General features: G+C 33.1%; 3 protein-coding genes across 3 annotated transcripts; all 3 read right to left on the minus strand.

Moving 5' to 3' along the window:
* Nucleotides 1-8,773: 8,773 nt before the first annotated feature.
* On the minus strand, nucleotides 8,774-11,308 carry LOC108723258 (uncharacterized). Its single transcript, XM_018448829.1, has 5 exons — nucleotides 10,814-11,308; nucleotides 10,265-10,477; nucleotides 10,054-10,152; nucleotides 9,390-9,849; nucleotides 8,774-8,809 (listed from the first exon to the last, which is right to left on the minus strand). Exons 1-4 carry the CDS (start codon nucleotides 10,815-10,817, stop codon nucleotides 9,467-9,469), a joined length of 699 nt encoding a protein of 232 aa, XP_018304331.1. The 5' UTR covers nucleotides 10,818-11,308; the 3' UTR covers nucleotides 8,774-8,809; nucleotides 9,390-9,466.
* Nucleotides 11,309-17,128: 5,820 nt separating this feature from the next.
* LOC108723225 (synaptic vesicle glycoprotein 2B) lies at nucleotides 17,129-23,771 on the minus strand. The gene is made up of 11 exons (XM_018448787.1): nucleotides 23,542-23,771; nucleotides 22,791-23,015; nucleotides 22,461-22,623; nucleotides 21,699-21,820; nucleotides 21,302-21,546; nucleotides 21,020-21,204; nucleotides 19,138-19,300; nucleotides 18,796-18,907; nucleotides 18,524-18,683; nucleotides 18,302-18,429; nucleotides 17,129-18,074 (listed from the first exon to the last, which is right to left on the minus strand). Exons 1-11 carry the CDS (start codon nucleotides 23,612-23,614, stop codon nucleotides 18,022-18,024), a joined length of 1,629 nt encoding a protein of 542 aa, XP_018304289.1. The 5' UTR covers nucleotides 23,615-23,771; the 3' UTR covers nucleotides 17,129-18,021.
* A 1,451-nt stretch (nucleotides 23,772-25,222) lies between these two features.
* LOC108723226 (uncharacterized) lies at nucleotides 25,223-26,868 on the minus strand. Its single transcript, XM_018448788.1, has 2 exons — nucleotides 26,751-26,868; nucleotides 25,223-25,417 (listed from the first exon to the last, which is right to left on the minus strand). The coding sequence occupies exons 1-2, from the start codon at nucleotides 26,865-26,867 to the stop codon at nucleotides 25,277-25,279; spliced, it is 258 nt and encodes an 85-aa protein (XP_018304290.1). The 5' UTR covers nucleotide 26,868; the 3' UTR covers nucleotides 25,223-25,276.
* Between the last annotated feature and the right edge of the window lie 1,029 nt (nucleotides 26,869-27,897).

Genomic DNA, 27,897 nt, shown 5'->3' on the forward strand with positions numbered 1-27,897 from the left:
ATAGATCAATACCGTTTGAGCAATTACACTCACTGACAGAAAAATATATCTCATACATGTGTAACACAATAGTCGCAAACATCTCGCATGTGCATGACGAGTCTGTTCTTTTCTTTTTCTCTCTCTAGGAGAGGAAAGAAGACGAATGCATTCCGGTGTCTTATCAGAGCACCCCCGCATAGTGCGCATAATGATGCGTTTTCTCGTAGATCACCAATCGCGACGTCGGATGTAGATTAGAACTATGCGCGAATAAGACGCGCGAAAACGTCCATTTGCTTCCGGATTCAATGAATAAGACGGATGCAATTCTAACATACCGATAATGATCCGAGGGGTGTGGTCCGGCAACTGACAAAGCGCAATCATATTCATATATGAATGTAATTGAACAATTGTCGGCGGAAGTGGCAATTTGTATTAAGATTGTAGTCTTCTTCTTTTTCCTTTCACCGCAAGGATTACTTTTCCTTTCTTCATGTGACGTATAATCGATGTTAAAATGATAAAATAATTAATGTAATAATACATAAAGCATTATCCAGTTAGTTATTGTTTTATAAAAAATATAAAATCTGAATTCAGTGTCGAACAAATGTAATTGCGAGGTGCAATCCAATAAACACCAACTGACATCACATAACATAACATTCACGTAACATCAGTATTATAATTTTACATTCAACAATGTAATTGTTTATGTATAATATGTATTATATTATTATATTTAGATTGTTGAATCTAAAATTATAATGTTGATATGTTACTGTAAGTTGGTGTTTACTAAAAACTGATGAAGAAAACTCTAAATGGGACATTGTTACTTTCGACGCGCTTTGCAATAATTGATGATTAAAAACAAAAGAAAGACTCAAATTGCAATTTTTGTATGCGTAGAAAATATATACATTATCGAGCAACATCGATCGATCTTTGCATTATTCGTCAGTTACGAATGCATTGATAAATATACATAGTTTTAAATCATAATCGTTCTTTCCCAGAGATCTGATCTAATCACAAATAATTGCGGCTTATTCAAAGTGATCGGTTATGCCCTATAGTTACTGGAGCATCCGTATGTGCATGCGTCGGAAGTCAATTGAGGGCTCGTGAATGATACAAGAGTCGTGTTACGTTCAATCTTTTGTGAGTACAAAATATCAGGCAATCAATTAACAGATTGGAGATCGGCAGAATTTAGAAGATAATAAATCTGCTAATAATTTATGTGCATAGGGTAACTTATTGTTAGAACTATGATTGAATTGTGCGTGTGTGTCGCATCTCTTACAATAATATAATTAAAATTAAGACACCGTTATACAACGGTGCATTTTAATCAGAAAAGGATCAATAAGAATCGATAGATGGAGAACGTATTAAAATTATCGTTGCACTAATCTTTGCACTCAAAAGTTGGCAGACGCCTATCAAGAGTATCAAGACGCGCGCACTATTCGCTTCGTATAGATCGCTAACTCGTTTCTCTTGCAATCTGCGATAAATTGCTAATTACACGATCTAATGATCTAATCAGTTCAATTTCAGACGACGTGTACAGATAAATATCAAATAAAATATCTGGAAAATATTTCCGATGGGACCAAAAATTCATTAACGAAGATATGAAAAAATATCTTCAAAATACATTCGGAGTTTTCAAGATTCGTATATACTTTTTATTTAATCTCTTGAAGTAATATAAAAATCTGAAAGAGATCATTCAAGAAACAAAACAGTTATAATAATATACATACAATAAATTAATTATTTTCTAAAAAGTGTTAAATATTTAAAATAAAAATGAAATAATTAAAATTGATTCTTTTAAATTAAATTCAAAAAGAAAATTTTTTAATTCCCGATACGGTAAAGCTTTATTACATAACGATAAGAATTATGACAATAAGAACTTACAACGATTACAACGGTAAGAATTAATAACAAGCACATTCTTTCATTCTAGCTCTGTGTAATATTATTTTATTTATAGGTCATCAAAGATTGCACGTTCGATTCTACTTGAGGTTCGTTGATCCAAGAAGGGTGACCCTGACGATCAGGGTCGTCGCGGTATAACAATAAGTTTGAAATCCCATTGAGCACAGGTCACCCGATCGCGTCGATGTACCTTTGTTCCTGCTCGTTTTCTTCGTCGACCCACCGATGTCATCTCACGCTCCGACACTCTGCGGTCAGTCAGTCGTCACGATCTGCGGAAAGGCTTTACACTGGTAGAGATTGATCCTCGACAACCAATAGAAAGCTTCTGCTTAATAAGCCACATTGCTTTTTTACGTTCATGTCGAATAGTCACAAAAGATGTCTCGCGTCGCCAGTGTTCACCTCCATTAATGTGAGAAAACTCCCTGGCGTATTCCCAGTAAGGAAAGGACTTTCTGCTTGATCACAGTTTACGCGAAAGTAAGTAATTATCCAAGCAAATTACGCTTTAGTGTCGGATCAATCTTTTGTATCCACTCGAGTGAAGTATTACGAGCAGACAATTGCATAAGATTATACTGATTAGCGTAATATGATTTTCTAAGAGTACACAAAAAGGTTCAACATAACACGTCGTCATGACTGTCATTTGAATTCAGAGACGAAACGCTTTTCAATGTCTTGTCATAGTATTAAATGTATGTGCTTTGTATATTATACTGTTGCTCTAATGAAGCAAATCGCTCAAAATAGTACCGTAATGATTGCAACTTATTGTAATTATTGTCAATTGTTAAGATTCGACTCTTTCAGCGTATATTATAGTCAACATATTCAAGATCATTAGATTTGTAATTTATTATGTGTCTTTTGCAGTCGCTAATAAAAAATTTTATACTACGATATTAATATATTGATTGATAGCTCAATCGAGAATTAATTCAAATAACTTGAAGGCTTCACATTTTATTCGATGGAATATTGTATTTATATCTATATTTAGAGAAATATAGATACCAAGAATTTTTACATTTATAATACAACAAATTACACACAAAAATAGTTTTTACATAAGATGTAATTAATTATTACTTATTTTTATCAAAATAGATAATACCAAATTTTTCATAATGATTTTATAAGAACTATTCTATAGATGAAAACAAAAATAATGAAACAATTGTTTGAAGAAAACTTAAGTTTGTTTTGCTATTTAAAAAATTTTTTTTAATTTTTTAAAAATTAATAAATTGATTATTTTTAATTTGAGGAAAATTAATTTTATAAAAACTTATGCTATTTCTTTTCTTATATGAAATGCAGACACCTTTATTGTAGAAATATTTACTCGAGCTTTCGCTTTTATCCGTACCCCACTTATTTCTACAGAAATTGTGATGTCACGAAAAGGAGTATCGGGTCGAAGGTGTGCAACGTGCGTGCTCTTCAATTAACCCTTCGCTGTATCGATAGTTCCGATCGGATCCGCGCGAACAATCGCGACCGTATTTTCGCCGCGCTGCCGACGTAGCATGATTCAATACTTCAACAATTCTGTACGATCCGGCTGGCAATAGAAAATTTTTTTATGAATGCACGAATGCACACACGTGCAAATGTATTAAGTTTCTTCGCGGAGACAACACCCCGCCGGTTATACTCCACTTGTCTCATCACGTTGTAGAATATAATAGCTGAGCTATTACAGTGCAACGTTGCAAGAAGGAGATTAAGGATGAGAGACACTTTACTATTAATATTGCATGAAGTCAAACCCCAGGGGCCCCTAGAGGCTCCCAGAACAAATAGAATGGAAGTAACTTCTCTTGTGTGTGCTTAGTTTATAATTTTCTAGTGATAGTAAATAAGAGAGGTGAATGTCATCAGACGATTGTATTAGATGACAAATGTCTTTCTTGCGTGAGAAAATATATTTTGATTATATTTATACGAATAATATACGCCTATGTTATTATATGTCGAACGACAGTACAATATAATTGTACTGTCCAGATAAAATTAGAAAAATATTTCTTTAATTAAAAGTTATTAACAAGATTTTATGCACATTGTAACTGTAATTCTAAGAGATATTGTGCCGTTAAGCTGGCAGTAAATCCCTCTTATTATTGGTTACGTAAACTGTGTTTTAACGGGATTACATGAATGACTGATTTTAATCTGCAACACTCCGCCATTATTTGCTCGCATTTTTCAACCGTTTTGCGGTAATTTTTGTCAAGTAAAATGACAATTGTATGTCTGTGTCTAGAGGGTACGTTTGTGACAGAAGGTCTCTATTTGTATTCATAAAGTCACGTACCTCTTGATCTCTCAAACAGATGGAGACTGTCATCTCAAGTCCTGTTAATTAAACACAAAGGCATTTTTGCTAATTAAATTTGCTTCAATTACTCGTTTTATACGCACACATGAAAAAAATATATTGCACATAAAAATGTTACGCGCGATATAAACGCGTACACGCAGTTTCATTACGTCTATGACTATGGAAGCAACGGTGCTTGGTAACCTTGAACCAATTATGTATACCAATTATTTCGCAAACCGGCCGTTTTGCATTTCGGCGAGGTCATTTCGTCGAGTTTACGCTTTTACGTGCCTCGTAAATAATGGTGTAGCAAGGAATGCGGTTATCTACATGGAGGGATCACTGCGCTGAATTAACGAAACTGCGATGGCAGGCCCTAGCCGTTTTTCCTTATTACGTAAAATGACAGGTTGTTTCGTGGTATCCAAAGGTTTACGAAATATCAAAATTTACATAAATTTAACGTTTATACTAAAAGAAATCGTGCAAAATGAGTTTTTGATTTTCACATTGCTAAAATAAGAAAATTTGTCCTCTCTACACAAACTAAAAGTAATATAATGTTATGAAAAATTTAGAAATAAGTCACCCAGTCGCCATCGAAAATAACATGATATTAATGTTATAATTTCTCAATACAATATAAATGTTATATAACATGATTATAACATTGATATTATGTTACTTTTAAAATAAACAATAACGGACTCCTGATAAATCGAATTACAGTCACGAAAATAATTTATAAGCAAAGTTTGCATCTTTGCGCACCGATACTCGCGCCTAACTTCTACATGCCTAATAATTATTTAAAAAGCCGCACCCAGTCAACATTAAAAGTAACATCTGCACGGTAGTTATAGGAATTAGGCGCGGGTATCGGTGTGCAAAATTTGCGACTTCTATATGTTACTTTTAATGTTGACTGGGTGGCTTTTTGAATTTTTCATAAAATAATGCTTATGCAAGAGTGCATCCTTACGTCCACATGCAACCATTTCTACGAGGTAACCATCGCCACAAGAGCGTGGCATCTAGGAATTTTATCAGGTTTATATCGCTATTTACATTCCCCTGAATCTCTAAACGCTGGCTTGATCTACGCGCGTCCGTTAGCTTCTCCAACAAAAGGACGTCTCTGAAGGAGTTCCGTGGATGCAACTCTCGCACGATCCACGTTGGATAAAAGTCACCGTACCTAGCGCAGATCTGTCGCGACGTCAAGCATGGTGCACGGAAACACTCACCACACGCGTCCCGTATTTAAACGCCATAAATTCTCGCGCGACTCAACCGCGTATCCCCCGGGAGAATCGGGCCGATTAGTCGACATTGAAAGTTGCCGAGCGGTATCCTAAGGTTAACGGTGTCTTGGGCAATTAAGTCTGCCGCGCGCCTCCGGCTTGCGTGCCCTCACTATGCTGGTGCGTAAACACGCGTGCACGCGTGTACAAGTGTGCGCGCGCGGCTTAGCTCGCTTACTTGCTCGTATACGACAATTACCCTTTAAATTGCCGATGATCTTATGGGGAGGAAAGTTCAGGGTGACGTGTTCTTCTTTTCCCTCGTCTCTTTCTCTTCTTCTTCTTCTTCTTCGTTCTCTTCTTCTCTCGCCCGTCCTCTCGAGGATTTACTCCCACTCAATCTATCTCTGTTACCGTCGTGGCTGGTCGGCTATACGGAATAAGCGTGAGAAGAAATGCCTCACTCTCCGTGGGGTATCCTAATACAGCAGGATACGCTGATTGTGAGATTCAAATGCCACGGTTGACTGTTAGATGGATTAATTATCGGCAAGCTTACCGAACGATTTTTTCCCGCGTCGAGGACTTCCTCAATTCTCCAAGTGTATTAGCGAATTCGTAACGCACGGATATCGGAATGAGAACGTTTCTAATTATGAGATTATAATTGGAAATTGATCAATCTCGATCAAGAATCCGTCTACGTAATAAATGTAGATACAGTTAGAATGCTCCAACTCATTAATGTAGTTATTAATAGATCATAAATGTATATTTATATCGTCGTGACAATAACTAATAAAAAATAATTAGTGTTAATATTAATAATTAATGTACGTAAAAATAATTAATATACATCTATGCACTTGCGAAAAAGATAAAAGGAGCATGAATTAATCCATGTAACTAAAATATAAATACCTTTTTGTAAACATAATATGTAAAAAACGCTATTTTATATGCATCGTTTATTTGCTTGGGACAAATAATTTTGTAAATAAAGAAAGACGCAAATACGTGTAAATAAAATAATTCCGAATATTCACTAATTTTTAAATAAATCGCATTTGTTAATTTGATTGCTTTGTATGGTCTTACCGACCTAATTAAACGACACAGTTTATGTGTATGTACGTGCATGTCAAAGATATTAATTCTCGACAACAAGATGTTAACATTTCAAATGTCTGATCTTCGCATAGATAATCAAGTTGCCTCGCATAATGGCTTCAATTTCTCAGCTAATCCCGCAATATATTGATGCGGTGTGTCGCAGTAAAATCACGCGATTGCAAAGCTAATTAAACGAATGAATTCCCACACATGTATCACAATGTGTTTAATAAGTTTATTCGCATAACATTAAGGACTATAAGTATATGTGTATTTATCCTATTTTATTTATTAAAATTTTATTTCAAAAATACCAATACTTTCGTTTGTTTCAAATATGGAATTGTCACAATTATTTGATTAACAATATACAGATATATAACACAATAATACATCAACGTGCTTGGTTTTAGGAAAATAAAATTTGTTTAATTTTTTTAATAACAGTCGATCAAGAAGGTATAGAAAAACATAAAATTACGAAATTGTAGAAATTCTTACACTGCGTTATTTGCTACATCAATTGCGTTACGTAATAACTCATGTTCTTTCCGCTGTATATAAGTACATCCTAAGTTGCGACCGACGGAAGCCGCGTGCGTCACGGCGAAATCGCAGCAGCTTCCAGAAGACGCAGATCTACGATTTGCCGGACGAAAAACGATCGAGGTGAGGCAAGGCTTCGCTCGAGGAAAAGGGAGCATTGAACCGCGGAAGCATCGACCGCTTGAGAAGTATGCAAACGGATGATAATTAGCTCTGAATCCATCCACGGTGATATGAATTTCTTGACGAGCAACGACGGATTCCTCCGCGTGGCAATATGCCACCGGTAGCGACTGTCAGGCGCTTCCCACGAAGAATCTGATCGGACACGCCTGCCCTGCCGGGGGCCCCGGTTGTAAATCGCGATACATAGGCAACACGACGACATCTCGTCCGTCGTTGACCTACCTATAAGCGGTAATATCCCTTAAGAGGGCCGGTTCATGAAAGTGATTATGTAAAGCAGCATTTCTGAATCGCAGATTCGAATTATCTCGGCCTGCACCGTGTACCGTAGGTCAGGCTCGCGGCTACACATTATATGGCATAAGGTCTGTGCCCTCCCCAGTGCCTCTCCATGATGATAAAGATCGAGAGTACATATTTCTGTAATACGTGCTCCTCGGGGATGCACGTACAAAAGAAGCGGAGATCATCGCAATATTGCATGATTTATGACTGTTACGAGAATATAATAGCTGATAATATAGTCGGTATATTATGCATGTATCAATAAGAAAGATGTCGCACGCTCCGTGATCTAAATACCATAATCTAGAACGGTGATGAACCGTCTTCAAGTTGGAAAACTTATCTTCCGTCATTAATCTTTGGAAGACTGGAAGATGTTACTATGATATTCTGTTTTAGTTTGGTAAATTCTATGATATGCTTCTTTAGTATGGCAAATTACGCCGCAAGCTGTTATATTTTTTATACAAAGATATAAAGTTGCATGTGGAATAAGTTGTCGTAATTTGTGCCAAATGTATACATTTATATTTTTTTTATGAAAAAAAATGTTTTTATACAAACATATGAAATATAATACAGCTTAAAAATTACTCTAAAAACATAGAAGGTTGTATAAATAAAATAAATAAATATTCTCATTCTTTATGTACGCATACGTTTTATTAACTCATGCAATATAGTTTTCAGAATGTAATTTGTAAGATGCATATTTTGGCTTTACATTGTACATCTCTCTTCGGAGTCCGTATTTAAATAAGACTTCGCGATTTTCTTGCCAAGTAAAATCACGTATAAAGCCTTCCGTTATATATTTGATTCTGTTTCATCGCTATTTATTTCGATATAATTATGTCGACAATAATTGCGATCTAAATGGAAGTTATGCTTGAAATTTTCGAAAGCTGACCAAAATTCTGCGATCTTTTGATCTATTCGCTTTATTAAATCATCACGATGCCGTTGGACTTCAACTTTAACAATATGTTCTATCCTACGTAAAAACTTAGCGTTGTTCTCGTACGATGCCGTCAGTTTGGAATTAGTTGATTTATTAAACTCATCTCGATTTTTTACAGTTATATCTTCACAGTTGTACGCTTCGCTTTTCTCTTTTCTAACTTCCGACAAATTTATTGTATTTTGCATTTCAGACCTGCAACCATTATATTTGAACTTCTACACTAAAAAAAAAGATTGGCTGTTGCAGCAAATTAGATGATAAAATATGGCATAGTATTTTTATTTGCTGCAGCAGTCAATCTTTTTTTCAGTGTACTATAAATGTTGCGCGGATTTCCATAAATAATATTATTTATGATAATATTATTTAAGAAAAATGTGACACTAAATAAGGCTTTCAAAAAAAATCAAACTAATCAATTTTATAGTAAAAGGGTAGAAAAAAATTTATAAGCTAATTATGTATTCTAAATAAAAATCAAAATTAAAAATTTCAGCTTCACAATCAGTTTGCAATTACGTTTCAAGTTTAATAAACCGAATCTACCGCGCAATTTATAAAATCGAATAACACACATATATTTATAAAAATTTGCATGTCAATATTATTAAACATCAACATCCGCTTCGATCAAAAATGAAAAAAAATAATCAAAGATTACTCTTGTTAATTGATTTATTCTTATTGATCTAATTTCTACTTCTAAAATTAAAAAATTTTTAGAAAGTAAAGTTGATCAGTTTGGTTTATGTGAGACTCAAATGTCGATTACCATACTCGAAATTGTTCCCATAGTTCGATCAAATTGCTTTCGTGTAAACTAATAACATCCTCTTTAAGTCGCTTCTCTCACGAATCGATTTGTCTTTGAAAGTCAAAGTAAGATTTCGCACTTCGCTTCTCCAAGATTTCCAGATGTCGTTCGATATTATCATACACTTTCCTCATATTTTCCATCTCGTCATGTATCCTTCTTCTTTCTGTCAATTGCCATCTGACTATTTGAGAGAAGATCCTCTTTTCGTGCTCATCTTGCCAAGTCAGCAGATCTCTCTGAAGAATTTCACATCTCTCGTGACTCTGGCATTTCTGTGGACTCTGGTACCTCTTCAGGGCGACGATCTCCCTCTCAGCTTGGGACAATCTGTACTTAAGCTGTTCCACGGTGGTCTTCAAGGACTTGTCACGGAGACCGATTTCTGCCTCATCATTGTCGCCGGAAGCTTCCGCCTCTGGAACGCGCATTCTTGTGTGACATAACAGGTACACATATTCCGTTTACTTTATGCAATGATAACGCGGAATGTTAATAAAAAACTAAGAAGTCTCGCGAATTTTATACTTTCAAATATTTTGGTTATACTATCGTCTTCAACTTTAAATTGTATTTTACACGCTGCTATATTAATTTTTCTACAGAATTTTCGCGAAGAAACCTTTGAAAGCATCTGACTCGAAACAATAATAGCCGCCTGTGACTCTTCTAGGCTGATGATAATCTTGTTCCATTTGATCGTCTCCGGAGCTGCTATCCCCTGCCGAATCACTCTTCTTGTACTTTAAAGTGTTAAGTTCGTACATCGGATTGCCATCGAATCTCATTTTGTTTTAATTCACAATTCACGTTTCTATTTCAGTTCAATTTACCTTCCGATTTTCTCAATATCCTTTGGTAATCTTTATAGGGAGATCTTGTCATTCGATAACTATTTCTTTCTGGTTCAATAAAATTAGTAGATGCCTCCTTGAAACATAGCGTGGATTCGGATTCCTCTTCAATGGGCGATAAACTACGAATTTCTTCGAAATTCTCGCTTTTTCGCATATTTTCAATACTGTTCCTGACGCATTCGGCAGCCTCTAGATATTACATAATGTATTACATACATTACATAAATAAATATTAATATGATAGTAAAAGAAGATATTCATATACGTTGTTTTTATTAAAGATATAAAACAGATAAATTCAGAAATTAACATTTTACTTAAAACAAATATTTTAATAATTATATATACAAATTTTTTTATATAAGAGGTTGATAGAAATTTGATTATCTTATCATAATAATTTATTAAAATTCTATAAAAAATATTAACAATCATTGAAATAATTATTTAAAAAATCATTGTATTATTATTTTATTATTATAATCTTATTCTATTAAAAATAACATAACACACAACTAAACCAACCCATAGCTATATTCCACACTTGATTCACAAAGGATCTTCTCGTGGATCCAACAGAAGAGTTTCTCTTGCAGTGACCTTCGTCATGCGCGATACGCGAGGAGTGGAGAAGAAATCCGTATCCGCGTCCTTTGGTTGCTCAATCGCGGGAAAAAGAAACTGGGAGGATATAGCATAGAATGGCAGGACGAACAGCAAGAACGAGCTTAATGGCGCTGTAACGCTGGCAGCGGGCAATTTTCAATTTCGCTGACTCGCGCGGAAGTGGCTTTCCCACCTCCGTGGCGGAATTGAGACGTCGCTACGAGTCATGGGGCACTTGGCACCACCAGATTTGACATGGACAGCTGGTTGCATTGGACACGTTAGGAACACCGTAAGGAAAAAGAGCGGATTTTCCCGGATAGTTGCGCGATATTAACCCTTTCACTGCTTAACATTGATATTCCTGTTGAAATAAATTTAAAATTTATATGGGATCGATCGGGTATCAGTATCTCTCTCGGATAACGTCAACATTATGAAAAAGAAATTTCTACAGAATTGATTAGGTGGATAAACATAAATGTGATTGTATCTCTTAATAAAATGCATTAAAATATTTATTTTCATCTTAGTATAATTTATTATATAATTTATTACTTTATAATTATAATATATTTGATTTAGAATATACACGCTGTCTGGAAATCTTATTTTTATCCTGCATACGCTCGATAACGATCATAATAAACGTTGCACCTCGAAGATCTTCAAGATCTGAATAAATAATAAATGTCTATAAAAAAGGCACACGCAGTTTGTAATAATTATCGATGCTTATCCGTTTACGTCAAACATTAAGGTTATTCGACTGCCGGTTCTCGCGATGTTCGCTCCACACACGGAAATGGAGGAGAGGCGGCCGCTCGCTTGCTTGCGAGCGGTGTATGCGGATTGTTGCGTGAAATTAAATAGAGAACGGAGCCACGAGTAGCATCACGGATCCGAGATAATCGGGTGTCGAAGCTCGCGCGAGCCCTTCCGCTCGATATCCTAGTTTCGCGCGAGGATCGGCCGTCCTCATATGAGAACACCTGCGGCGAACAAGAGCGGCGTAACAAGAACGGCGAGGAGGAAGGAAGCGTAACGAAGGCGCCTGCATACGAGAAGAGCGAAAGAATGGACGGCAAGAACGGTAAGGAGCAAAGAGTCGCACGGTGTGTGTTATGGGTATAGCGGTTCTAGCGGTAGATACCCGCAGATAACGCGCTTATTTACATAGGCAGGCGCATAAGTGCAAAGCAACGTGACGTTAATGAATTGCACGCGTAACGCATGCAATCCGCGTAAGGATATATAAGGTAACCACCGCGTCTATCGGAAATTTAATTTATCAAGTATTATTTACTATGTTTAAGCTAAATAAATTGCACCAATAAAACTTTTATACTGACTAACTATAAAAAGATCAGAAATACGAAACATTAATTTTTTTATATTTAAAATAAGCTATTTGAAACTCTCATTTTTACTGTATATCTTATGGTGGGATATGCAGTTACTCATGGATGGAATGTATAGCTCATAATTTAGAATTTCAACTCAAAATTTAGAAATATTTATAAATGAGACGTAAAATGACAGAATAACTCATTAAATGTATTTACAAAGTTTTAGTGGGGAATGAGAATGACAAATATACATACAAAGTTATAGATAATAACTCTAATCTTTTGCATATATTATAAGTGTTATGATATAAGACATATATTTCATGTAATGCATTTATTGCATTTAGTGCATTTGTTGCATTTAATGCACTGAATCCAATATGCGCACTATATGTGTTGTGGGTATAAATCCCACGCGCTAAAAATGTCTTGTATATCCTAAACAGGTAGGATATACAAGACATCAAGTAGAACAAAGGAAGTACTTACTAAGCACATGTATTTTGCTATACCTCATCCTTTACTATCTCTCTACACTTACGTATCACGAAGTAACTGCTAAACCTTTTACACTTCCTACAGTAATTATTTTACACGGATTGTACATGATTGCGCTACTTACTGCATTGATTCAATTCACAATGCTTTCATTAATATTAATATTAGTAAAAAAAAATCACAACACAATACTGATATAATAAAGGCATATAATAGAGTGATTGCGCGCGAACTACCTTCTTTTATTTTTTCTGACTTCTGCAATGTAACTCTTCGAGCAGCGTAAATACTTTAAGTGAAGAAACGGACGCGAGTTTTTCTCACGGGTCGATCCTTTTACTCAAGGATCCTTTTACCGAGAATCAAGAATCGAGATGCTTCGCAATCTAAAATCAGAAATACATTTATGCGGAACTATAAGACATAAAATGTAGATTTTCGATAACTATATTGTATATTACAAAATTGCTCTACATTATAATACAATAAAAAAGAGTAATAAAAAAGGTAAAGCAACGGAGTTTCTTTTACATTGTTTACATACACATATTCTTGTTAACGAATATTATATAATCAAAAAACAATGAATATTATATAATTATCTTCTTTTATAATTTACTAGAGTTTTTTTATACATTAATATATTTGACAGAGCACATAAAAAATATTGGCAATTATCGAAAACACTTTTAATATATCTCAATTTATCTGATATAGCTGGTTAGGTACTCAACACTACTTTGTGGAATAGTTCCATGCAAATGGAAGAAATGGAAGCAACTTCATTATTGTTTTATCAGTTCGGTGGAATGCCGACGTGGGATTGCTTGTTAGCAATCGCGAGAAAATCCGTGGAAGAAAAGGAGAATTAACGAACGTCACGCTAAGCGATTGTTGCCGTTATCCAATTGTATAACGATGAGATCGAAACAGTATCGGGTTAAATGATCTACAAACAAATCTGTATCATATATTCATGATTTAGTTCAATTCGAATGTGTACATCAGAAAGATTATTGCATATACAATGACATGTCACGAAGCATGTATGTGATCTTCTCCGAAGAAATTGGCTTACGACGAAAGGATTATGCCCAGTTTGGGCCGCGGCTAAACAGCATTGAGACCTAGCTAGAATTGTAGAACATCAAAAAAGGATGAAAAAGTTTCATATGCACAACTTTGTAAAATGAGTCCCTTGAGCGCTACAGCTGTTCAAAGTTCGCTTTTATGACCATATATTGTGTATCATGTAGGACTAGTTTTATTCGATTTCTCGAATCATCTAGTATCTGGAATATGTCCAATCTCGACGAAGACAACTAAAACCTTTTTTGGACCCCAAATGAATAGTTATAAGTAATATATATTAATCGATGAAGAAGGGAGAGAGACACTCAAAGTATGAAACAAAAGGTTTTAATTGCCTAATTGAAATGTGGCCAATATATGTTCTGGGAGCACTCAGGAAACCTCTCCTATAAAGTTAAGCTTATGGAGATTTTTGATTCTCTTTTGATACCTTAAAATTTTAGGCATATCTCAAAGTTGTTCATCCGGAGCCCAAATTTCCCTATAAAACTGGGCATAGTCTTTTGTGGACTAAATTCTTCATTTGCTCTATAAATTTGAAACAACGTTACCAAAACTGAACATGTTTCTAAAACTAAATCTTTGTCTCGAGAAAGTGAATACGTCTTCGTCTCGTACATCATCTTGAGAGAATGAACTTGAAATCGAGCGTACTTATAAATCATACACTTTTAAGTTTACTTGCTACAGAATGGACATCCAGCATCCGGTTATTGCGCCGCACAATGGAGGAGACGCGCGATGAACCACGCCGAAAATGACTCATCCATTCCGCTTTCAGCGGCCACCCTGAAGCCGATTGGCTTTGACGGCAGTCAAAGCCGCCACTCGACTAACTTGTCACCGATCTCGGATAACATATTATTAAAGAAAAACGCGCCTGCGACTAAAAGAAAGAGAGACAAAGAGAAGAAAAACGTCTGCAATTAGCTCGGCGAGCGCCCGCCAGAGGTCTTATCGCTGTGTCAGTATAGCTGTCGTTAATTAATTTTATACCAATTGTATATCCGTCCCCCGCGTGAAAGAAGTAACCGCAGACGGCGAACTTGCCGCAAGGTTGACGTCGACTCTTCAACCTTGGTCGATCTATTCTTTCAATAGCCTTCGACACGTCCAGCCGCATCCTTCTTCTCCCCTTTCTCATTCTCGGTTTTCGTGGTCAGTTCAATTAAGTCTTCTCGTCTCTCCCGGAGACCGCCGCGAATGTTGGATACCTTGTAATTTCGCCGTCATTGTTCGGCGATTGTGTGCTTACAGAGATTGTTACTACTTCTTAATGCTTGATTGATTGAAAAAAGTATCCATCTTCCTTGTATTATTTACACTTAAGGTGACTATTACGTTAAATGTGACATTATCAGATAACAAAGGAGCAATGGTGACTCAATTTCTTGAGTCAAATAACATTTTGTTATTTTTAACTTTTATGTGTAACAAAATATAAATTAATTGATTGTTTTTGTGGTTAATTTTAAAGTGAACGATATTCATATTAACGTATGTATTTGGTAAATAATAAACGAAATTTGAGTCAAGTTTAATATATTTTCTTAAGTTAAATTGTTTAACTCCATAGTTTTACTAAAATTAATAACATATTGAGGAGCAGTGGTGACTTATAGAAATGATTAAAAATAATTCAAATTGGATAATTTGACACTATGAATTCAACATTTGTACAGTAATAAATAACGCTATAAATGATAAAAGCTTAAACATTTGCATATCCAATGAATATCTATAAATATCCGTTGTGCCTTCTTTACTCATAAGACTAATAGCCGAGAAATGTACCGGTGGCAAGAATGCCGTCAACGACAGACTTCGAGAACTTCATTTACGCGGTCGCACACCGCCGAATGGAGATACAACGATAAATAATAATGATAAAACGGTTAACGCGCGGCTTTCTCGCTGACTCAGGAACGTCGCGAACCAGAAGCAACGGAAGCCTCTTGGATATCACCTCGAGAGAATATTTACGGGAAGAGCTAACAGTATCATACCGATGCGATACCGATGCGACTATCTTGCTGCGACGGTACCCACGGCGCGGAGGAACAATCAAGCAAGTAGCGTGAAATCGCGATACGACGATACTTCGTGTCCGTATAGAATGATTAGAGAACGAACAGGAGTGATTCTCACGAGACTCGCTTCATCAACGGCTCGTTCTTACAGTTCTTTCTTTGGTCCCACTAGGAACTGGGGACATGTCCAGAGCAATCCAACTTCATTTTAGCAATCATTTCTGATAATTCAATTTGATACAACACTGGCAAATTTTTTTATTAAAAGTTTCGGAAATTTCACCCGAGTGCCTTAATGTGTTATTCTATCTTTATTGTTCATTAGATATAAAATAAGGATAAAATGACACACTTGGATGAAGTTTCTGAACTCAGTTCTAATAAGTTCGTAAAATAAAATTAAACCAATAAAATATGCTTAAGATCAATTTACGAGTAGATAAGACTTCTAAGTATCTTATTCCGCCATCATACATGATAATGTGAAGGTAATTAGTATATAAAAATAGAATATATTATATACATATACATATATATTATTTAAAATATTATTCACACACTCGGTAATGTTAATAGACTGCGTTGTATTTCAAAATACCGTTGAAGATATCGTTATGACAAGAAGATATTTCCGAAGAGACCTTCATAACGTCTTTGATCACGCAAATAAGATGTGGTTAGGAAGGTGTTAAATGAAATTGTTGATGAAGTTGTCGGAGGCGCAGATCGTTGTTGGGATACAACGCGTGCTGAAGGCTTGCGGGTACGTGCCGCCTTTTAATGTAGACATTGGGTTGCGCGGATAGAAGAAATGCAGACGCGTTTTTCCAGTGACGAGTACACGTGTGTGCAATGCATAGTTCCCTTCCGCAATTTATGCGGAATGCAGTCTCGGGCGCCACCAAGCCCTTATACAATGAGAAATGCCGGAGAAATCGCGGGACTCATCTACATAGTTTCATTAATAATTAAACAAGCGTGCAATTTTATATTTTATAACGGATATTTAACTATTTAATTGTTGCAAGAACGTAATACAGTAAACAGAATTTTTATGGAATATTTCGTTAATGCATTTACTCGAAATGCAGATTATTATATCAAGTAGAAGATAATTACACATTACAATTATAGCATTACTTGCTATTTATACATGTACATTTACATAATAGCTATGCATTTGTAATATAATAACATTTGTAGTATAATAATTTATACAATATAATATTCATTGTACTGTATTTGTATAAACTACAATCGTGTGCTTGTAATATAATCATTTTTCACAACTAATTGTGAGTTTAAACTGTAGATACGCTGTAAAATATACACATATATTATATTGCCATCAATATATTTATCTGAAAGTTTTTATAAATTGTATCACAGTTTTCCGTCATACATATAAAGAGCGTGAGCAATTTACAAATTCTATAATCTCGCTAACTTACTGTGCAATAATTCGATTATAAAATTCGACCATCAATTCGATTACAAAATAAAAATTTATATATTACGCTTGTACTAGCTAAATATTATGAAATAGCTACGCAAACGTATGATGCGCTTCGTAGTTCTCCTGATTCACATATTGTATGTCCAAAAACATTTCAGACCACAAAACATTTCTATCATGTATTTAATCAGCTTTAATTGAAAATAAATCAAGATAACGATACATTTAATTACAGTTAAAAAAATTCACGCTACGCTTGCACGTTTTTGTCTGATCTTTTTCGAGGTGAAGACTTACGGGCATGCAAGTTTACTTACGTCGGTACATTTTATTGCACCGATCGACGAAGGTAGCGAGGTCCTGAGATCTGCGATAAAACTGCGTCCACACCAGAAGAAGCGCGGGATAGAGGGGGATGAGCATGTGGGTGAAGGCTGGAGGGCTCTCCAGGATGTGTCGAAAGTGAAACTCAAGGTCTCATGCAGTCTTTCGTTGTGTGGTGCATGTATATGCATGGCCATTGTCCGCCCTCATACGGGCTCGATCATAGCTCGCGATAAGCTTCGATTCAGGTCCTTCGAGCCTCCAGTTCGGCTCTGCTAAACGATTATGGATCCTCAAAGATGAAGATATTATTACGGAGATGATAGCAAGAAGTGAAACTCATCTTCTGCTTAAATCCTTCTTCGATCTCTCAAGATCTCATGCCGCATGCTTGTTTGTACTTGGTAGGAAATACGTAAGAAGCAAGCATACTAAAATATTAAATTAATAGAAGGTAATAAAATAAATTAATAAAATAAGTAAAATATATAGGAAGTGATAAAGCAACGTAGCATCGAATATAAGTAAATGAAACGTATTCCTTTTTTTTTCTAAATAGATTGATGCTTGGAACACTGTGAAATGATTTTTTATCATAATTTTTCAATGTTATAATAACATATTTATAAGATTTTTTTAGAATAAAAAATATACTTACACAAAGTGAAACATATCAGATTAATAATCGGTGCTACGCAACCATACTCAAGTAAAACAGGGAATATGAGATTGCCGGTCATAGATCCCAGTCTTCCTATTATCATTTCTATGCTTACTGCCATGGCTCTGACGAATTAAAAACGAAACATGTATATATTAATTACTTTTCGCTTTATGCAAATCAATAGTAATTATTTTGTATTAAATTTAAACAACAAACCTCAAAGTTGTGGGAAAAAGTAAAACGGTTGCGCCTACTAGAACGTAGAAACTCTTGCTCATTATTCCGACATATAAACACGTGAGTATAAGAGTAGATAATGTACTTGTAGACCAAATTAAAGCTATCAGACACAAAATCGAACATCCGTAGCCGACAACTATATCCGAAAAAGGTGGAAAGATAGAAATCATTAGTACCTTTTATCTTTTCTTCTGTATAAAAACTTTTTCAGTGTACGAAACAATAGAATAACATTAAAAGAAACTTACATAATAAATATTTGTGTTGCAGAAAATTAACAAAAATGCTGGCAAACAATATAAAAACACAAGAAGTAGCCGATACAATGACACTGTCCATATACATTGAATTTGATACAACCTGAAAAAATTAATATTATTAGTATTTGTGTGTGTGTGCGTGTGTGTGCGTGTGTGAATTAGTTATATGTAAAAAGTAAGAAAAAATAATGAAAAAAATATTAATATCTTTTAATTATGAAGATCTACGTAGATTACTTTACGTAGTCAAACATAATTGTAACAACAGATAAATGCATAATACAAAATGTACTAGTATATGTATTTTATACAATTATTATCGTATCTTACATTCTCGCAAGTTGACCTTTCTAATGCAGTTTTATTTGCATTAATAGACGCCGAAATATCCAGTATTTCACAAAAAGTAGGTTCAGTTATGTTCGTATCAAGACTGTAAAAATTATCTATTGTCGCAAAAAGTTGTGGCTGCCACAGGCGAAGAGTATTTAAACTGTAAATACAATAAATACATATATTAATATATAAATGTCACACTAAAGTCTGATAAACTATTTTTTATGTATAAAATAAACCGTTTAAATGTATACTATGAATAAATTAAATGCACGTAGCATCTAATTTTGAAACTTTTTGAAATAATTTAGGAATAATATTTCTTCCACCTCTTTTCAATTCAATCGTGGTAATTGTAATTTGGATTTGTATTTTATCAAATGAAAAAATAAAAAGTTTTTACAAATATGTATCGTTGCATGTGTATTCGTGCAGTCATGAAATAAACTTTTTATAATGTACTATTAAAAATGGCATTGTTTAATTTGGAAATCGTCTCGCTTATTTTGGTTGTTATCAATGCAACGATCTCATTAATGGAAAATTTTTACTAAGTTCGATAATGCCTCCGTCGTATAAAGAGAGTATAAAGAGAGAATAGTATTTAATCGCAAATTGTGTGCACAATTGCACAATTAAACCGGTAAACAGCAAATTTTTATTTTTATTGCTGTCATTGGCCTGACATCTTTTAATTTAACAGAAGATTTTACTGGAAAATTTAGAAGAGGATTTGGTAAAACATTTAGTAGAGAATTTGTAAACCGCGGATGTGTATTTAGTTACGTGTTTGTCTCCTCAGCTGACATCCTTTAATTTAGTAGAAGAATTTAGTAGAACATGTGATGTAGATACATAATATCCACAGATAATGAGAATATAGCTCAGTTAACAGCGAAATATGAAGAAACAGATGTGTGTGATATCTTCCGCGCTGATAAAGTCATAAATTCTCTGTCATTCAATCATCAACACGGCATTTATACGACTAACCAAGATCTTACATTTTTATGGCGAGTCATCTACCTACCTTGTATCTTGTAAAAAGTATGATTTTACGGGAGCATTATATAAATTCACACAAATGTTATTGCTATTACCGCGTTACTCACCATTCTGATATTTAAAATCTCATTTACAATTTCACTTTTGATTTTATATATATATATATATGTATATAAAGTTTCAGATTAATTAACTCAGGAACCGGGTCATCTGAAGCATTCTTATACCCCAACGATGAAAAAATATAAATTGTATAATGTATTTGTTTAAGATAATACATAATTTTTCTTCTTTAATATTCTTTACGAACCTTTAAATAAGCAATTCCATCGAAAACCATCAATAAAAAAGCGTCATATTTATTAAAATCTTTATTTTTTAGAGATACTGTCATAATAAGCTACTTTCTTCCGTTTAATATTCGTTTGGTTTCTACTTACTTTTTTCAGAAAATTATAATTAAATTTATATCCATAATGTTCTCAAATAGATTGGAAATCATTTAATAATATACAATATTATGTTATTAATAATAGTAATTTAATTTTTTATGCAAATATCCCAGGTAATCGTTTACGTAAAAAAAAAAATTTGTGATTATTTCCGAGTTAAGCAGCTCGCGCACGAAAATAATATGGAATAAATGCCCGTATTCATAGTAAGGCCTTATATTTAAGGCTTCCTTAAATTTATCTTCAGATACTCTACGAATTATTTCATTGGCTACTGAGCATCTAAAGATAAATTTAAGGAAGCCTTAAGTATAAGGTCTGATTATGAATACGGGCAAAAGTTACGTTATATTTAAAAAGAATTACTATCAATTATTATATTACATAGCTTGTACACATGTAAATAATAAAATACTTACCCCAACATCATACAAAATTGTATAACAACAAGTAATAAAATACATGACAGATTTGGGTTCAAAAACATGGGCTTCATCTGCCGAATTCCGTTTTTTAAGCTCGCTTTCGTACCGCTTTGACATTTTGATTGTTCTGCAGTTGTACTGTTTAAAGTGTTTAAACTTACATCGTCCAAAGTACTTATCTAACGATAAAAAATATATAGAGATACCTACATCTTTGTTGTTTATAAATTAATTAAATAATTTTATGTAAACTATTACAATTATAATTATGCTTACAGGATAATTATCCTTAGGCAGACCAGTATTTATACTGTAGATCTTTTTGAAAATTTCAAGAGCATCTTTATTACGATTTTGTGACATCAGAAATTTAGGACTCTCCGGAAAGAAAGAGAGACAACAAACACCTATCAACGACGATACTCCACAAAGGGACAGAAAGATCCTCCAGGAATTGTAAACAAAGGCACCGTTCCAAAGAATAATTGACCACGGCTGAGGAATCACTAACCAAGCCAACGCTAACAACAAGTGCATGCACTAAATATTATTTTCACGAAAAATTATATTTATATTAAGATTATTATTAATAATTATTTATATAACTTATTTCCTACAATAAATAACCTTATAAATTATTCTATTATAATAAATAAATGCCGAAATATTTTACCTGCATTCACTACACACCCAAACGAAACCGAGAAGCCAACGAGAATTGGAATCTTTGTTCTACCACTGGCGCCATAAAATTCCGCGCTGTATGCCATAAGAGTAGCATATGGACCACACACGCTAATGTGATTAAAGTTTAATTGATTATTAATCTCTTTTATATTAAATGATATAATTATACGATAAATATGAAAAATTTGTTATTATAAGATTAAACAGACTTTTTCTTTGGCTCTGATACTCATATAGTTTATTCTTATTTTGATTTTGAAGATTGTCTTAAATGTCTTAAAGTACTATTATGGCTCTGTGATTACCCAAACAACACAAAGTTTAAAATTGTGACATAAGACGTCTTTAAGTCGTCTTTTAGAAAAAACGTCTTATGACCCGATTTTAGACACTTTTTGTTACCTTTTTGTTAACTTATAACATCTTAAGACTTAAAATGGTCCTAAATACCGGCCTTTGTTTTTTTTAAATAGCAGTGTGTGCATTATTGAATTTAACACACACACACACACACAAATATTATTAGATACTAAAATCTTAACCGTATTGCCTCTTTTTTTACTTATTTGATTTATTTATATAGGGTATTATGGGCATACGGAAAAGATGGCCATAGGTTGTAATTTTTTCAATAAATGCTAAATAGAGCATTTTTGTAGTCATTCTAAAAGCCTATGGTCATCTTCCCCATATGGCCATCTTATCCTAGCAGGTTAAATTATCTTATGTAATGTAATATTTTTCTCACAGAAGGCCACTGAGAAATTTGAAGAATAAAAGCGTCTCGAAGTTCTGCGAAAATCCTGAGAGTACATTGCATATACCATCCGCCATATAGCCATATATCATAATCTTCTTCCTTCCTTTAACGTCAGCAAGGTATCCCCATATAAAACCACTCAATAGCATACCTAATATAAGTTTAATATGGATAAATTATGATAAATTTCTTGTATTTTTACCTTTCATATTTCTCTATCATTTTAATATTGCTTAAAAATAGTTTTAAATGACTTTATAATTGCTTGAAATAATTTAAATGTATTGAAAATAATTTCAAACGTCGCATTGCACTTGCCTACGTAGATAGCAGCATTCAAAAGTCCTTTGTTAAACAGTGACAATCCTAAATCGCACTCCGCCGATGAGAGTATCATCGACATATTAGCCGTATCTATACTCGATGCCCAGGAGACCGGAATAATCGCAAAAATGAGAAGACATTGAAACTTCCCGGTCCCAGCGACACTAATCGCCGTTTCAAAATCCGCAATTTTCGCATTTGATTCATCTTCGATTACAACTATGTTAACAAAATATGTATATATAAATATATAATTTAGAAAATAATGTATATTAATTTAAAAAATTATTATACACACACAATACATTGCTTTCGTCAAAAGTGACAACTCAGAAAACGTGATTTTTGAATAATCATGAACGAGTTACACCACAAATAAACATCATCTTATCAATCATTAAAAGTATATTAGTTTAACTTTATAAAAAATCATCAAAATTTTTTGTCCGGTTAAAAAATGTTTTTACATTAAAAAACTTTTTTACATTATAAAAAATATTTTTATCTCTTTTCTGGAATAAAATTTTATTGTTTGAATGGTTATTTTTTTTAAGTAAAACAATGATATGTATATGATACACCCTTGTACTAAATAAATAAGTAATAAATCAAAGTTAAATAATTATTATTAACAATAGTTGCATTTATGCTTAAAATATATCAGAAATTATATATATTTAGAATACTTTAAAATTTTCAAAATTATTTTTGAGCAAAAATTTTTTTAGTTACATTGCGTACTTACTTGAATCTCGTTGAATTTGTTCTTTGTCAGGTACGTCGATTACATTAGGTTTGTTGTTAGGTTTGTTCGACATTACAGAGTATTTATTTTAAGAAAAATATCAAACAGTGATCACACAATACATAATTCAGAAAATAACTGATTGATGCAATTTTCCCAATTTTAGCTACGCGTGCGTCAAAACGGAGCTGCGTTCAAACAACTTCTGTGTGAGTGGTGTTCCGATAACAGTGATTATACAGCATATATGCAGTACGTATAGATTCTACAAGGGTAATCTTTCATGCGCAAGCTGATGGAATCACTCTACTTGCAAAGACATTTCCTCTTGTCATATTTTCGAGTTCATCGTTTAATATCACTCAAACAATTTTATCACTTAAGTAAACTCAACCAGTTAATTTACCATGTGCAGTACCGTGCTTACGATTCTAATATTTGTCGATGGAACTCGATAATTTAATTAAATACATTCACGTGCCTGATGATCTAATTACCTAATCACATCAGGAAACGCGGTTACTTATTACCATTATGCGTTCCTCATTAAAAAAAACTCATTCCTTTGCTTATTACATAAATTATATTTTTTAAATAAGAAACAAGTGATGGTAACAAATTACTTTCAAAAATGATTATTCCAACCCTGAGGGTACTATTGTTACGTTATGAGAAATTGTAACGTCATTACTAAATCTTTATTATAAAAAAAAACGATAAAACAATAGCAGTATTACGAGTAATGCGTTTCTTACCATCCCTGCTTGTAAGTGTTAAAACTTAATTTTTCTTTAACTTTTGGCAATGATTTCTGACTTTTCTTATCAAAATGTCTTCTTGTAAAACACACGGACAACTATACGACAGTTTGCTTTATCACAAGTCATTCTACCTATGACGTAATGAAAACGTGCTCATGACGTATCCAAATGAGATAAATGTGATAATAATACATAGACTGTGGAGGCATAAATACATATATTACTGATTGTTTTGCTGAAGTTATTCGTGAAGAGTTAAAAAATTTTAAAATTTTTTATATTAATAATAAAATATACACAAGAATGTGTATCATTTATTATTAACAGCTTATAACTTATATTTCCTTTGGTTTGCTGGTTAAAATGAGTCATTGTGTTCCTAAGAATTCTTTCTCGCGTGGTAAGTTCGACAGATCTGAGTGAAAGATTGATCTCAGCTGTAACTTTTCTCGAGATTTTATCATGTTGCATGTAAGTCTTACGTTAAATTATACCGCTCATCGGTATCTTAGTTCCTTTGTTGCGTCCTATGCAGGAAATACTATATTCTTTCTGGCCTTACGCTCACGATATCTATTTAAATGCTTGGAGGATTGCGAGAAGGCTGGATGTTGTACCAGACTCTTTAACTAGACAACCTCTGAGCTCTGAACACATATTAATTACGTGCTAGTGTAATCACGTATACATATACGATTGACACTGTGATACACAGATAACATGCCAGAAAATAATTATAACAGTTGTACAATAATTTTCCGAACATCCTAAATAAAACTCCCAGAAATGTTTTATTCAAAATCATAAATATAATTTTTTCATAAGACATTTAAAAAATATACATTCTTAATATAAAACACTTTTGTCAAAAGCGTGTCATAAGTGAAAAAATATGTCAACATTGATTTAAGAAACAACCGTTTTATCCTAATATTTTTTAATTCAAATACGTTTAATTGCAGAATTATGGAGATCTACTCATTCTTTGTGTTAGCTGCACGCTGATCCCACGCGAATGACTTGGCTCCATCCAAAGAAAAGACTCCTCGACTACCTTTCATCCTACTAGATTCCCGGGCTTGTCGGTACGACATCGACTCCATATATTCAACCACCTTCGAAGAAAAAGAGAAAGAGAAAAGTTATACGCAAGGACAGAGTATCGCAAGAAAGCGAAGTTCGTTTCACCGGAGTAATTAAAGTTTCCTGCATTTGAATCGCGGAATCGACGTTGCGTGGCAAGTGGCCTGCTTTTCGACCGACAGTACTTTTGTCGAACAAGGAGAAATAAAAATCAGCGTCCTTTTACTAAATGAATTAGGGTCAGCCGATCGCACTATGAACTAACGTTTGTTATGCCGAAGGTCACGCTAAGGATGCTTGGAACTGATAAAGATCGTTAACAATGGATGTGTCGGCTAAATAAATGATTAATTAAATAAGATAGCTCACCCAAGTATGAAATGACATCCAATAGGAAGTTCGAAATATTTCCAGCAATGAGTTACAGCTATACACTGTTCAACTACACTTGTAATTAAATATTAAATATGTTGTTTCTCACAACATTTAAGACTAAATAGAAGTATTCATAGCTTGTCAATTAAAAATCGTTTAAAATAAATAATATATACATAACGGTTTAATAAGGTAGTTATTTAATAAAGTTAAGAATAATTTCTTGCTACAAACTGAATCTATAAATTTTATATGAAATTAAGAGAAGTGAACTTGCATATATACTCAAACAGAACACAAGTCATCATGATATAAAAACGACTTCAAAATAATTATTAAAAGTTATTTTTCAATCATTCAAGATTCATTTTAACATTATTTTGACGTGTTGTTCTCCTTGGATGGTATGTGATGACACTATTAAATATAGGCGGAACAAGATCGATATGAAAAACTTTATTGAATTAATGTGTTGTACGCGGAAGTATCCCGACAAGAGATGGACAACAAACTCCGGGATAGAATTACGGAAGTTTTGCTGAGTTTGATAATTAATTACATGTTCCACCGTATAAATCTCATCTGTCTAATGCACATTAAGCGAAACGTTTTATATGAACTATCTTGCGCGATCACTGTATGCTCCATAATGAATGCAGCCGATATAATTAATTAATGATACACGACGAGAGCATGCTTCGTTTTCTGACAGGCAAAATGGCTGATACTTATTCAGATTAATGAATATATTCGTTGAAATGTGAACAATTTACAAAGATACATTAATTTAAAGTGTATTATCTGCGAACACCGTTAGTTAATAAAATTTTAGAGCAAAATCGATTAGAGTTAAAAAAATGTTAATTTGTTTATAGAAAAATTCTAAGTAACTTAATAAGCTTAATTTATTTTATGATTATCAAAATTAATTATTATTTCTTCTAAATTATACAAGTTAATTACATGTCAAATGGTGTTTAAATGTATAACCTTATTGTTGTAATCAATGTAGCCCATTAAAATTTCATATGTAATCGCGCTGCTAATGCTTAGAAGAAATATTCTTTGCAATAATGTGTTGTTTAGAAGCCACTTAAACTTAACCATGATGTAGCTGAAATATATAAACATATAATTATAAACTTTGTATTATCCAATTGGTTAATAGATATCTTACTGATTGTAAATACATCGGATGATCCGTATCCATCAAAAAATTATTTATTAAATAAATAAATCTTGTGTATTATAAGCACTAAATTCAAATAAAGAGATATACAATAATATTAAGTGTACTGAAATATCAGTTAAGGAAATTTTTGATACAAATATCGATTAAAATTAAATATTTTTATGTAATGTGAACAAGGGTAAATGTTAAAACTTATCGAAATTGTGGCAAGATTTTGCTACAAAATTTGATTAGCGACGAACTTCGTATTCAATGAGGCTTACAATATTATTTGTGTATGCGAGATAACAACAGTAGAAATAAATAATGTTAGACAAATATTGAAATTATTAATTTTTATTTATATAAAAAAAAATTGTAATTTTTATTTTAGATAAAATGCAATTTTTATTTCGGATAAAATGTTAAAATGACTTTCATTGTTATCATTTTTATCCCAATAAACACCAACTAAAAATGATATAATAATGTTATAATTTCACATATATTAATACAATTTCAATAATATATTATTATGTAATAACACATGTATTATATTATACTTATATTGTTGAGAATTGTTGTGAAATTATAACAATGATGTTATGTGTTACTTTCATTTGATGTATACTTCTACTGAATATTATTCATAAGATTATGTAGACATTGTCATTTAGAACACATTTCGCATTTTTATTTCAAAACACGCATATAAAAAAAATCTAAATTTATTATTTATTTCTCTCATATTTTAATTTTTATATAATTATTTGTTCAGAAGTTATAAAGAAAATATTCATAATTTACATACAAGATATATTAGCATTGTGTTATACGTAATATTATAAACCATATTTTTTTCTCTAATTACCAGATACATAAATATTCATAATGCAACCTCGAGAAAGTAAATTCCATAAAAAATTTCGACACGTACATCGACATTTACATTAATCAAAATCATTA

The sequence above is a fragment of the Mycetomoellerius zeteki genome, unplaced genomic scaffold, assembly GCF_001594055.1.
Source record: "Mycetomoellerius zeteki isolate Tzet28-1 unplaced genomic scaffold, Tzet1.0 scaffold228, whole genome shotgun sequence".
In the NCBI taxonomy this organism is placed as follows: domain Eukaryota; kingdom Metazoa; phylum Arthropoda; class Insecta; order Hymenoptera; family Formicidae; genus Mycetomoellerius; species Mycetomoellerius zeteki.